Here is a 13,388-nt window from a genome sequence, read left to right on the forward strand (position 1 = left end):
TTTGACTACATGGCCGGGTTGAACGACGCTTGCGCATGACGCCATTACTTGACGACGGGAATGACCTGGACGGTCAAACTGACTAGGCAGTCAGTCCTCTTTCCGTTCTTCTCAGGGCTCCGACTCTTGTTGCTCGCCCTTACGGCAAGTTGACATCGAGCGTGACCAGGACAGTATCCCCTCCCCGTTTTCCGCTGTTGCTGTTCATCCCTGTCCCCACGGAACTCTTACTTCGGAGAGACAGGCCGCTCTTTGAGGTCGGGCGCGATGCAGGGTAGATGCGTATCGAGCGCTTGGATTTGTCGCCGGGAATCAAGGACAAGAGGATATCTTGATGTTGGGAAGAGGGGGCCTGCGTCGCGTTCGGTTCGTCAAAAGCACTGGCGTGATTGACCCCGTTGAGCTGCTGTGACAGAGACACCATCAGGGAGCGGTGGTTGTGGGGGAAGATTTCGACAATCTGGTCGCTGGCCCACCGGGCGATGCCGTCCAGAGCTTCTTGTTCGCGCTGCACCTCTTCCGGGCTCATCAAATCTTGAGGCGGAACGGTCGATGAACCCCATGTCCCGTAGCTGTGGCCGGCTGGGTAGTCATCGTAGAGGAGACGGGCGCGGTCAGACTGTCGACGCCGTCTGTTAGCCCGGAAATCGCCCAGGAAAGTGTGGGAAATGGTTCACTTGTTGGGCGAAACTAGACCGTGCGTAGGGTGTCCGTGACTTACCTCGTGGTTGGCGCGGCGGCCCACGCCTAGACAGGAGAGGCAGACTCCCATAATGGCGCGGGATTGCTTGACATGAGAGAGAACGGAGGGGCGAAAGAGAATAGGCTTATCATGAAACTTGAGAGAGCGTGATCATTGTGGCTTGCTACTGCTTTCGCTCGAGAAGCCCGAAAGAACGGCTCAGAGAAGCAGGTTGCAGCAAAAGGGTGACACTGAACTGACTTCAGCTCGAACCTTTGAGAACCGCTGGATGCTGACCACGTCACTAAAAGTATTTCCGTTCCGACCACAGTTTTTCCGATCTGCTCCCACGTCTCCATGTTTCACGGCCCTTGCTTTCACCAAGAATCCGTCCTCGAGTCTACCACCACGGGTATGCAGACTCTATCACCGGAGTACCTAGAGTCCAGGCAGTTAGATCGACTGTTCTTTTCGCGCTCTTACGAGTCACGACAGGTTGCCTTAGAGTACTCATCACCACCGTACTACGGTATTTCAGTGTAGTCCTTGGAGATGACGTGCAGTGCCGTTGTTCTCCCATTCATCAATGGAACAGTGCTCGGAGCTTGCAAGTCTACTGTCGACCGATGTTTCCAGCTGAGACATGCCCTTGCTCATTACCCTATGATTGGAATTCATGGATTTCTATCTTGAGAATACCATTGTTGACATTGCTTCGGACGATCATCACCCTTGCATCAGATCTTTGCTTGCCAAGGTGGACATCTCACACTCCTCGCGAGGCTCTCTCCAGTGCCAAATCACCTTTTGGCCATTCCAGCCACATCATTCAGTCCAAGGATATGCGAGACATTGCTGTGTGGTTTCCTGAACCAAGATTAATCTGAATCATTGTCTTCAAGGTGGTATTTACAATGTTGTTGGAAGACTGTCCGAAGCTATATATACAGGCCCTGGCGGTTCAACACCGAGTTTGCAATGTCCCCATTAAGCAAGTCCACTCTCTTTTTTCCTACAGTCACTCGTTCTCGATATTGTCACTCATTTGAATCCAGTCTTGCATCCTTTTGCCCAATATGCGTTCTTCCTTGATTTCCCCAGCCTTGTGGTTGGGTATGACGACAGTCGTTTCTGTTGCTACTTCTCAGGACCCTTCCTCAACTGGGGATACAACAGATGCCACAGCCTATACGTGGCCTACTGAACCCTACCCTGGAGCAAGCATTTGGCTTGAGTGGATCAGCTCGGCCAGCGTCAGCTCCGGAACCACCTCGGACTCAAGCTCGACTGCTTCGACTTCCGCCTCTTCGCCCATCGATGGCACAAGCACGACCGTTTCGACGACTGATGCTACGACATCTAGCTCAACAACCTCCTCGATTCTGGACTCTGCAACACCAACGTCTGTCTCCGTCACGACCACGTCTATCACTCAGAACTCGGCCACCTTTTCTGGCTCATTTACAAGCTCGACTACTTCGGGAGGGGAGGGTCCCGTGACCACTGCCACTTCCTCCAGCGTGATGTCAGTCTCAGGCTCGGTCACCAGCACAACATCTGCTCCTTCTTCTCCGAGTACGTGCCCATACGCGGGCCTGACCTTCTTGAGCCCAGATGACACGTGTGTGTGGTACGACTTTGTCTGCAATCGCACGTACGCGGAGAGCAGTTTCCGAGGGAGCTGGATCACCAGAGGAAGTCCAGAGCTGTGCGCTGAACGTTGCGATACTGCAAACGAGAATCAAGGAGCCGGGTACTGCGTGGGCGTGGTTTTCAATACTACAGCCACAACCGACAACTGCAGAATGCTGAAGAATACCAAGACCCCCCTTGACAGCATCGACACTATCGCTCTTGTGCTCGTCCGTGATCTGAATTGTGGCAGGGTTGCCGAAACTACCACCACGACGGCAAGCTCTACCACAATTTCTCTTTCGACTTTCACTACCTCTCTTGGTTCCGTTACAACTGGGTCCGCCAGCGCTGTGTCCGCTTCGTCTCCATCGCCAAGTGGCTCTACTTCAGGCGTGACTTCAAGCACCCCCCTTAGTGCTGGCTCCATCACCACAACCACAACTTCTGGCAGCACGATCACAGGCGAGCCCGATACCACCTCCGTGAGCCGGTCCTCGCGCAGCCGCCGCCTCTCTGGATCCCACAGCAACAGTTGGACCTACAGCTGGGGCAGCAGCCATTCCAGATGGTCTGCTACCTCTGACGGAGCCTCTACTACTGCCGGTCAATCAGTAACGGGCTCTGCCGCCACCACGACCACGACCACGACCAGCACAAGCTTTGGTTCCAACGACACCCTAACTAGCTCCTCTACAATCTCTAGCCCAGCAAATGCAACCTCTACCTGGGCCAGTAGCACGAGTGCTCTTTCAAACGCCACTGTTACGACGAGCATATCGGCATCTCCCATTGCAACTACCACAACTTTGTTTAACACTTCCATGACCACGTGGACGTCCTCTCTCAACTCCACTTCTGCAGCTCCCTCGGCAACCACGACTTCGTTCGCCAACTCTACCACGAGCTCTGTCTCCGCGACCACTACCTCTACAACGAGCAGTAGCTGCCCTGCCTCAGTCACCACGGTGACAATCACAATTTCTGACGGCCCTGCAAGCGTTACTGGTCCCGTCGTCACCGTCACGGGGACAGTCACCGAGACAAGTACCATAACGAGGACGACCAAGACGATCACTACATCAACTGGTACCCGGACACGCTACACAACCACCACGGAGACGGACACGGAGACCGTGACCACGACATTCACCTCGTCCACGACCATGACGAGCACTGCCACGGTCACCACGACTCAAACCTTTGGTCAGCGCTGGGGAAGGATTCATTGGTAAGCCATGAACGAGGACAGTTGACACCCAGATGAACCTCGGCGGCTATCTTGAAAATTGTCCACTATCTGCGATCGCAGGATGGTGAGAACAGCTAAGATCCAGCTCCGTGCGAGTTTTCCTACATGGCTGGCACGGGAATGCAAAGACAAGAGCAGGGTTCCCACAATAGAGCTGGTCATCGTCAACAACAAGTTACTGCGTTATCTAGAACGAGCTTCTTCTGGAGGGATTTCGAGTGCGAAAGTTCTTGCCTAGGTTTCCCTTTCTTCTAGTCTATTGCAATCAGATCTAATTTCCAGAGCACGAAATCTTCAACTTCAGGTCATAACTTTGAGTCTCTTGCGGTGGCTTTCCTCGACCACACCTGCACGTCCTTGTCCTCAATGTAGTTTGCTGGGAAGTACTGCGGGCCGAGAGTCTTCTTGACGACCTTCCCCGTCCCACTCTTCGGCAACTCACCCTCGATGATTCTTAACAGGGTCGGCATTTTGTACCCTGCGAGACGACTTCGGACGTCGGCCCGCAGGTCGTCCAGGCTCAACTTCTGCGGATCTCTACGGTTCTTCTTGTAAAAGTCCTGGGCGACCTCGTCGTTGCGCAGGGATACCACCGCACCAACTCGTTGCCCAAATTCCATGTCGGGCACACCTACCACCATGGCCTCTCCAATGTACGGCAAAGCCAACAGTTCGCGCTCGATATCCAACGCCGAGATCTTGTACCCACCGGATTTGATGATGTCGACCGAGGCGCGCCCGACGATAAAGTAGTACTTGCCTTCTCGTCGAGCCACGTCGCCGGATTTGAAGTAGCCGTCGGCGTCGTGCGCGTTTGCAGTGGCTTCGGGATCGTGCAGGTATTTGGAGAACATAGTAAAGGATTTGGCGAGGACTTCGCCTTCATCTCCCTCCGAAAGCTTCACATCCACGCCATAGGTCAATTCCCCTACGGACCCGTCTGGAATTTCTTCGCTGGGGTCTGCGGGCATGTTGAAGACGACGCCCAGCTCGGTCGATCCGTAGCGCTGGACAATCCGTCTCCCGTTCATGAGACCCGTCCAGAAGTCATTGATCGGTTTGGGTAACGCGGAGGTGCCACATAGACACACCTTGAAGGCGGCGGCCGCCTTGTAGGTTGCTACCTCACTGGGGGGAAGTTTCGTGGCGTGCTCGAGGTAGTATCGCATCATTCGCATGTAGATAGTAGGCACGCCGGTGAAGTGCGTCAACCCACCTCTCCGCCAGCGATTCCACGTCCATTCTGGATCGAAACTGCCGGACTTGAACTCGATGCAGGCGCCCGTCTGGATGAAGGGGAAGAAGGATACCCAAATTCCAGTAGCGTGGTGGACGGGAAGGAGATGAAGAAGCACGTCCGTCTCCTGGAGGCCGATCTGCTGTGCAAAACACATCGAGCCATCCACCATGGCAGCTCGACGGAGCACGGCTCCTTTCGGGGGCCCTGTCGTGCCTGAGGTGAAGATGACCACGCCCGGGGCATTGGGATCGAAATACCGGTTGGAGGTGATCTTGATATCGTTCAGTGCGAAGGGCTTCTCTTGTTCGATCACCCTGATGGGCACACAGGCGAAGTCGGGATTTGTTGTATTGCGGATTTCCCTCGCAACATCCTCACCCAGCTGCAGCGCTGGGGTGGCTGTAACGAGAGCCACGGACCTCGCCTTGTTGACATAGTAGCAGCCTTCCTTCACCGGCTGAGCGGTGCTGAAAGGCGAGGCAGCTGCACCCAGGGCCAGGACGGCCAGCACACCCACAACAAACTCATAACCCCCAGGCGCCAACACACTGACATAGACTTCTCGCCCATTCTGCAGGTCCTGGACGGTTTCGTGTGTCAAGGCATTCCTTAACACCCGACGGAGCACGAGTACATCACTCAGGAGCTGGGCGGCTGTCCTTTCAATCCCTGCATTGACGTCGCGTATCGCCGGCCTGGGATTGGGGCGATGTGCAAGGGTGAGCAGGCGGGTGAAAAGGGGGTCGGCGGGAAGAATGTGGTCGGCCGAGTGACTTGGGACGAAGTCGGTTCTGTCGAAAGGCGGCTGCTGCTGCTGCTGCTTCATCTCTCTGTGTTTTGATTTCACACCACCACCGGCAGCGCCTTGGAGAGCCGCTTCTCGGGCAGACTTTAAAGCCATTTCGGATGAGTCGCTATGCAGCCGACAACTCCCCAGACGAAAACGCCGAGTGTGCCAATCACGGCGATTTTGCGCCCACCGATACCATCGGCGCTGTTGGCCTCGGCAGTTTGGCTGCGATGATGAGGGGAGGCAAAGGTTACGGAGACTGCTCATACCACCGTCCGGAGATGTTGAGGAAGGGAGATTGCCTAGGTCCCGAGTACGGAGTATTTCTTGAAGGACTGACTTCCTTCCTCACTCTCCCCTTCACCTCTCACCGTCCAGGTGTCAGAGAACAAATCTGCTGAGGTTGTAGAGACTCGCTTATCCACCGGATACACTCCTCGAAAGACATACTTCAACTATGGCTGATTTCACAGACAAGCTTCGACCTGCTGACCCCCAGGGCCCAACTCTCCTATCCCAGGAGAGAGCCGGGTCCAGCGTGAACACCGATCAATTGGCAACCCACTTGCTTTCCCGCAATGACTTTCTCAATCGACAGAAGAAAGTCCTCGCCATCCTGGAGCAAATCCCCATCTTCTGCAAGAAAAACCAGCTCAACATGGCCCGTCCCGACCGCTATCATCTCAGCCTGGCACGAGCAAAGATGCTGAGGAGACTGACTCTCAAGCACGGCTGGGACCGCGACGACTATCTCATGGCCGACTATCTGATGGATGAGATGGGCCCGTACGCTCTGCATGGGACCATGTTCATCACTTCGATTCGAGAACAATGTAACGACGAGCAAAGAGCCTACTGGCTGCCCAAAGTCGAAAATTGGGAGATCATCGGTTGCTACGGCCAGACTGAGCTCGGACACGGCAGTAATGTCAGGGGCATCGAATGTCAAGCCAAGTGGGACCCTAAGACCAAGGAGTTCATCATCCACAGCCCTACCATCACAGCGAGCAAATGGTGGAATGGTGCTTTGGGTCGAACGGCATGTCATGCTATTGTGGTTGCACAACTGTTGCTTCCCGACCCGAACACTGGCAAGTACAAGTCCTATGGTCCGCACCAGTTTATCGTTCAGATTCGGGACAAGAAAACCAACAAGCCCCTGGACGGCATTGTGATCGGTGACATTGGCCCTAAATACGGCTATCCTGGGATGGATAACGGCTACATGCTCTTCAACGAGTTCAGGGTACCTCATTCAGCCCTGCTGTCCAAGTACTCCGGGGTTGATCCAGAGCGCGGAACCTACATCAAACCTCAAAATGCCGCCCTCGTCTACGGGTCCTTGACTTTTGTGCGGGCTCAGATCATCATGCACGCGAGACTCATTCTCGCGAGAGCCGTCACGGTCGCGGTTCGCTACCTCTCTATCCGTCGACAATTTCCAGACCGAGATTCCAAGGACCCAAATGCCCCTGAACAAGCCGTGCTCAATTATCCCACCGTCCAGATCCGCATCCTCCCACTTCTGGCCACGACCTTCGCTCTCCATTATACAGGCGAAGCAATGTACAAGCTCTACTACGGCACTCGAGAACAAATCGAGAAGGACGGCGACTTATCCCGTCTGGCCGAGATGCACGCAGCCTCCTCTGGTTTGAAATCACTGTGCACCACTCTTGCGGCTGACGGTATCGAGACCTGCCGTCGGGCCATGGGAGGTCACGGATTCGGAGGTGGCAGCGGTATGATCGCTCTCAACAACGAGTATCTGTCCAAACCCACTGTCGAGGGAGACAACTGGATGATCACGCAACAGACCGCGGCCTATCTGATCAAGAGGATGACCGAAGTGACGAAGAACCCCAGGGCGAAGCCGGTTGACACCGTGGACGTCCAGTTCCAAGACTTTGTAGCCAACAAGTCCAGATCATATGACTTCGACATCCTCGGACACCCACTGGAGCTTGTCAAGGCCTTCAAGCACAGGGCTTCATATCTCTCCTATCAAGTCTACCACGCCAGGGTCGTGGAGAAGAAGCCCTGGACCAGCATGATGATCAGCCTGCACAGACTCAGCCGAGCCCACTCCGAGAGTCTCCTGGTGTCGAACTTCTACACCGCAGTCTTTGAGAGCACTCCCAACCCTCCACTCGATGCCGCGACCTTGAACGTTTTGGAGGCTCTGTTCCGCCTGTTCGCACTGTTCACGCTGGACGTATCTGCTTCTGAATTCCTGCTGTCCCGGGCCTTGTCGGTCGACAAGCTGCAGCTTGTGACCCCCGCCATCCAAGATCTGATGGCACAAGTGCGGCCCCACGCCGTGCGACTCGTGGACGCCTGGTCTGTCCCGGACTACTTGCTCGAGAGCGCATTGGGCAGCTATGACGGCGACGTATACAATCGCCTCTTCCACAAGGCACACAAGGAGAATCCGCTGAACCAGCTGACCTTCAATCCGGATTGGAGGACTGAGGAGATTGTGATGGGCGAAGGCGAGGAGAATGCCCGCAGACGGCTGGAGGCCCTGGCACTGGGCGTGACAGGGCACGAACAGTTTGGCGCGGTCAAGTCAAAGTTGTAGGAGACAGATGATGACAAAAGAGGTGTAGATAGACCGGGAGAAGAAACCATGACTTCCTATATACACTTCTCAATCTAGATCTTCGCCTTTGCCGCAGTGCCGACCCTCTTCCTGTGCACGTAGCTGATCGCCTTGAACTTGTCCAGGGCTTCCCCCCACAGTTCTGACCTCAACAAGCCATAGACACCCATGGTGGCGCGTGGGGCAATGGTCTGGGCGAACTCGACGGCGCGAGCCCTCATCTTGTCGGGCTCACAGATCTCGTCGACGATGCCGTCCTGCAGGGCCGCCTCGCCGGTCCACTTGTGGGCCTCGAGCAGCATCTTGCGGGCGATCTTGGGGTGGAGCTTGAGACGCGGCAGGGCGCCGATGCCGTCGAAATGCAGGCCCAGGTTGACAGGCGGCATGCTGATGAAGCCGCGCTTGCTGTTCATGATGCGGTAGTCACACGAGAGCATGAAGGGGCAGGCGCCGCCGAACGTGTGGCCCGTGATCAGTGCCACCGTCGGGTACGGGTAGTCGACCAGCGTGGCCAGCAGCGGGTAGAAGCCGTCGGCGTTGGCGTAGATGTTGGTGTCGGACTCTTCCAGCTCCAGGCCCGTGCACCAGAACTTGTCCGAGAAGGACGAAATGATGACCGCCCCGGGCGAGTCGGGCTTCATCAGGTCCCTCTCGATGTAGCGCAGCGCCGCGATGATGGTCTGCGCGTACGCCTGGTTCAGCCGGTTCTCGGGCGGCTTGTGCATCGTCAGGACATGCACGCCGGGAGCCGAGGGCGGTGACTCGATGGTGAGGTTGGGGAACGTCGGTGCCATCTTTTTCTTAAGTTTGCTGGAAAACGCCCCAGAAGGAAGAACAGTGGTGAAGATCGGGTGGCAACCTGACTTGCTGTCCTCTTGCTGAGATGTCCCGAGAGAGGTTGATGAGGGTTGGATAGAACTGTATAAAGCGTGGTAAGCTACATTGTTCTTTCTTTATCTCCCCTTGCCGACAATTGAGCTTCGGCGGCACGTCCGATTTGCCTCGGCGATATCAATGCAGCCTTGCAATGGGGTTCGTGCGGGGAAGCCAAAGACTGTTTGGGGTAACCGTCCAAACCGGGATCTACCTCGGCAATGGAATAATGATGTTCCAGCCGCCGAGACTAAAAACCGTCACTAACCTATTACGGTATGGTGTCTCGTGGAGCATGGCTGACCTCACCATTGGTGTCTCATCAGGGGCTGTTGTTCGTCCACCGCTCAATGTTCGACGTCAGTCCTCAGCGATGCTGGTCGACATGTTTGTTTTTACAGACCTGTAGAGCCTCACGACCGCCAGAAGTGACGAGGAAGTACACAGAAGGGTCGTCGAGTGCTCCCCAGCAGAAACACGGGAGTCGAAAAGCTCTTCTCGTCTCAAGAGGATGCCCGGGCCAAACTCCACACCGTATGCAACCACGGCGCGTACAAAAGACACTTTCCCCCCTCGTGCTTGACGGCCATGCTTGCCAGGATGAAGGATAATGAAGGTCATTATTCATGACGGCGCTCGTCCGACACTGCCTCTGCGTACATGTGGTCAATCTGTTTCTCCATGAACCCTGGTGCCCACCCAGCTCGAGACGGGTTCCCTGATAGTCTTGCAACCTTCCTGGGTCACCCACTCCCGGATCATCCTCGCGAAGCAGGATTGATATAACCCCCCTTGCTGTCATTTCAAAATGGTCTGCCCCCAAGTGCAGCTTTTACATGGCTTTTGAGTCATCACAAACAGATTTCCCTTTCCACCAATCGACTTTTGTTTGAGGGCTGACTTTCGGACATGTTCCTGCTCAGGAGGCTCTTTGCTACCCTCGTCAGCGTGGTCCCTCAAAACACTGGAGAGAAACGGCTGGTCGCACAGCCGAAGAATTGACCATCCAGCTAGCCGCCGGTGTTCCAAGCAGGTCCGGACGTACCTTATGGGTTGTTTAAATTGGGCAACCTGCTGAGCCAGTCGGATCTGGCGCTGAAAAGAACAGAGCTGCGTCTGCTCTCCAGCTCCGCGATCTGCCTCTCGAGGCGGCGAACCTCGTCTTCAGACTTGGCAATACTGGCCGAGAATCTGTCGCCCTCGGTCCTCCACCGTCTCAGGTTGTCCCTTTCCTTCGCAAGTCGTCTCTGTTTGGCCCCCTTCTCCTGGCATATCTTACAATCTTCATCAAGTCTCATTAGGTTGTCGGTATCGACGAGTCTAGCGCCGCACGTCTCCCCCATCCGAGGCTGGCGAGGACAACGCTGCTTCATGTTGCCCCACCTCCAATCGCCGCAACGGAAGTCGGTCCGAGCATAGTAACACATCTTGCTTGGCTTAAAAGAGATCAGAGCGAATGAAGTCTGCGGAATGCTGCCTCCGCCAAACACCGGTCAGCAAAGATTTATCCTGCTTCCTTGTGCTTCTCCGGCATAAGGCTTACCAGTGAACTGCTGCTTCTCAACCTTGTCTTGAGACGTGACTATCGACAGCAATGTCCCGTCCTTCAGGGGTCGTTGTCGCCAGAGAGTTCTGCTGGTGCCTCGTGTCACCTGAGTGTACCTGCAAGTCACTGTTGTGGGGCGGCTGTTCTTCAACAATAGGATTTGTGGATGATTGTATTTGAAACAAGACACACATGGGTCGTGGAAGCCGAAAAGTGTTGCGTGGGTTTATTTTCGACAGTTCAGGCTTCTTCACCCTTCTTTATAGCTTTTCTGAACGAATCCCTTTCCGCCGATCCTGGCTACGTGAGACCTCGGTGACTTTGACCAAAGGCCGTTGCAATCCGGACCGAGTTCATCCATCCGGTCACTTGAGGTCAGAAGATACAGCTCCTACCACTTTCCCCGCTGTCGACATGGTGGTGGCAAACCAAATGTGACGAGCGAATGCATGTTCCAGCATGCACGAGACCCTCAGTGGATGTGAGCTGGTCTCCCCCCTCATCTCTGACGGATCATCTGCCTCTGGGCCTTGATCAGAATGTCTACCACTGCATGGTAAGCCAAACTTTGTTTCATATCCTATGCTTCTCCTTGAGAGTGTTGCGGCGTGGCAGATTTTGAGTCGTGGACCGTGGAACTTCGGACCCGCCCAGGCTAGCAAACCAACAGGTGGATGAGTTTGGAAAGAACCATGAACGCACTCAATTTTCGGTAAGGAGCCGTGCTACAGCTAGCATCTCTGACGACGACGACGGGTCGCAATTTCCACGGCCCGCACTGCCAGGGCTACGCAGATCGCAGCCAGAGGGCTACACTTCCCATCTTATAATGCTAGCCAACCAGCCCGTGGGCAGACCGGATGTTTTGAAGTGTTTTTCCGGCCCGACGGCAACAACATAGCCGCAGCCATAGTCTTTGGCACGGCCGAACAATCGTCGAAGACTCAACCTCCCCAGAGTTTCCCGTTCTCTCACACGATCAGCCTGCCCTGGCACGGTCCGTCTGCAGCGTGGCGCCCCTCAAGTATGTGTGTATGGAGTGGCAACACGGTTGGCCCAGCTGGCGAGCGAATTTCTTTGCGCCTGAATTAGCAGGGAACTGGATCCACACAAGTTCCTACCCCTGTTCCTGCTCATGTTTCCACCCATTTGAGGAGGGTAAGATCGATAGCTTGAGAGCATGGCTAATGGGCGTTTGACACGAGCACCACACAATAGAGAGGGCCGTCAGCCTTTTCGGTCCCCCAGTTGACCAGGGGGGAAGGTGAAATTTGTTCCTCAGCATCAGTTCACCTGGCCAGAGCGGCGCTTCCTGATTTGCCGATCGGTCTGCTACATCACCATTTGGACCTCCGCATCATGATTACCCTGGACATCGGTCTGCCAGCGAAGACCTTTCAGCTCTCTCGCCATCGAGCTGGCGTGGTGCAATCGGGCCTTATCTGCCTTCAGCACGAGCCTAACGCAGAGAACGGCCTGCAGGATGTTGAGCTGGCTCAAGGATATTGGTGGACGCCGCCATCAAAGCGGTCATTTACACTTTCCTGCAGACGTCCTGGGGTAAGGCAATGCGCTCACGAGCAACAGGAGAGTCTGTCGGCCCGCAGGTATCCTCGTTTTGCCAGCCGTCCCGCCCCAGAGCAACATCCATGAAGGGACCGTGCATGAATGGAGCTTTGCATGTTTGTTTGCCGGTTTGATGACAGGATTTGCCCTTCCGTTCACCACTTTAGGCCTGGTGCTGGTCGTTGTCCGACCTAGCACTCTGGGCGCCATGCCGATCTGAGTACTGCCACCGACCTCGACGAGGTGCATGCTCTTCCTTCCACTTCGATGGATCGTTGGGTTGCGGCGCATGGGTCTGCCTCTGACTTCCAGCTCGACGTCTCAACGAGTACCTCTCGCCTCAGCTTGGGCACCATTCAAAGCAAAACCCGCTCGCCTGCTCCTTCCTTCACCTACCACCAGGCAACCGTTTCGTATCCCCATCCTCGCTCTCTCTAGTGAGCCCAGAACGCATGATCCCCGTCTGCCCTGAAGTATTTTCCGTTCAGCAGACCTTGCCGAGCTGAGGATCCTGCAGAGTTCTCGCTTACTACTGTATAGGCTGAAGTCTGGGCCTCCTGGTATGTAACCAGGACAACTCCTGAAGGCCTGTTACTGGTCGTTGGGGATCCGCCTCACTTCGTGTCAAGGTTACAGGTCTTTGCGGACGGCGTTGGAGTGCAGAGTTCACGCAGAGCCCGGGCTTCATCCCGTGTGCACAAAAGACATTCTTCCTGCACGAGGCAAACCCTCCGCAAGCTAGACTCGTTTCTTCTTTTAAACCTACCGATGGATGCCACATCAGATGAGCGACATCTACGGCCCGCAGTTACCCCCTCTTCCAGCTCGACGAACTGAACCTTCTAGCCGAGCATTTTTCTCAAGGTTCGAGCAATCACCGACCCTGCTGCGACCGTGCTCTCTGCCACGCCTGCGGCTCTGCGGCGCGATGGCCACCCATTCAGGGGAATGGCAACCCCCCCTCCTCTTCGGGAGAAGAGACATGGACACTCCTTTCAGCCAGCCTTTGCTCAGGCCTGCTACACAATATCCTACGTAGAAGGTGTCGACTTCTACGGTAGACATGCACGTCTGTTGGATGTTGGATGACTTGAAAATCACTAGAAGTCTCGAGCAGCTGGCACCGATGACGAGGCATTCGTAACCATCTTGAGATGTGGTGATTGATCCCATTTCTGCTCATTTGACGGACTGTTTTTCACCAA

At 55.3% G+C, this 13,388-nt stretch overlaps 5 protein-coding genes across 5 annotated transcripts; 2 read left to right on the forward strand and 3 right to left on the reverse strand.

The window, feature by feature from the left end:
* Positions 1-44: 44 nt before the first annotated feature.
* Positions 45-772, reverse strand: AYL99_07338 (hypothetical protein; the record flags this gene model as incomplete). The annotated part of the gene is made up of 3 exons (XM_018838847.1): positions 45-78; positions 144-619; positions 722-772. 3 exons carry the CDS (start codon positions 770-772, stop codon positions 45-47), a joined length of 561 nt encoding a protein of 186 aa, XP_018691615.1.
* A 986-nt stretch (positions 773-1,758) lies between these two features.
* Positions 1,759-3,549, forward strand: AYL99_07339 (hypothetical protein; the record flags this gene model as incomplete). Its single annotated transcript, XM_018838848.1, has 1 exon — positions 1,759-3,549. One exon carries the CDS (start codon positions 1,759-1,761, stop codon positions 3,547-3,549), a length of 1,791 nt encoding a protein of 596 aa, XP_018691616.1.
* A 322-nt stretch (positions 3,550-3,871) lies between these two features.
* On the reverse strand, positions 3,872-5,707 carry AYL99_07340 (hypothetical protein; the record flags this gene model as incomplete). The annotated part of the gene is made up of 1 exon (XM_018838849.1): positions 3,872-5,707. One exon carries the CDS (start codon positions 5,705-5,707, stop codon positions 3,872-3,874), a length of 1,836 nt encoding a protein of 611 aa, XP_018691617.1.
* Positions 5,708-6,053: 346 nt separating this feature from the next.
* On the forward strand, positions 6,054-8,177 carry AYL99_07341 (hypothetical protein; the record flags this gene model as incomplete). Its single annotated transcript, XM_018838850.1, has 1 exon — positions 6,054-8,177. The coding sequence occupies one exon, from the start codon at positions 6,054-6,056 to the stop codon at positions 8,175-8,177; it is 2,124 nt and encodes a 707-aa protein (XP_018691618.1).
* Positions 8,178-8,251: 74 nt separating this feature from the next.
* On the reverse strand, positions 8,252-8,992 carry AYL99_07342 (hypothetical protein; the record flags this gene model as incomplete). The annotated part of the gene is made up of 1 exon (XM_018838851.1): positions 8,252-8,992. The coding sequence occupies one exon, from the start codon at positions 8,990-8,992 to the stop codon at positions 8,252-8,254; it is 741 nt and encodes a 246-aa protein (XP_018691619.1).
* Positions 8,993-13,388: the final 4,396 nt, after the last annotated feature.

This window comes from Fonsecaea erecta, assembly GCF_001651985.1.
Source record: "Fonsecaea erecta strain CBS 125763 chromosome Unknown Scaff6, whole genome shotgun sequence".
NCBI lineage: Eukaryota > Fungi > Ascomycota > Eurotiomycetes > Chaetothyriales > Herpotrichiellaceae > Fonsecaea > Fonsecaea erecta.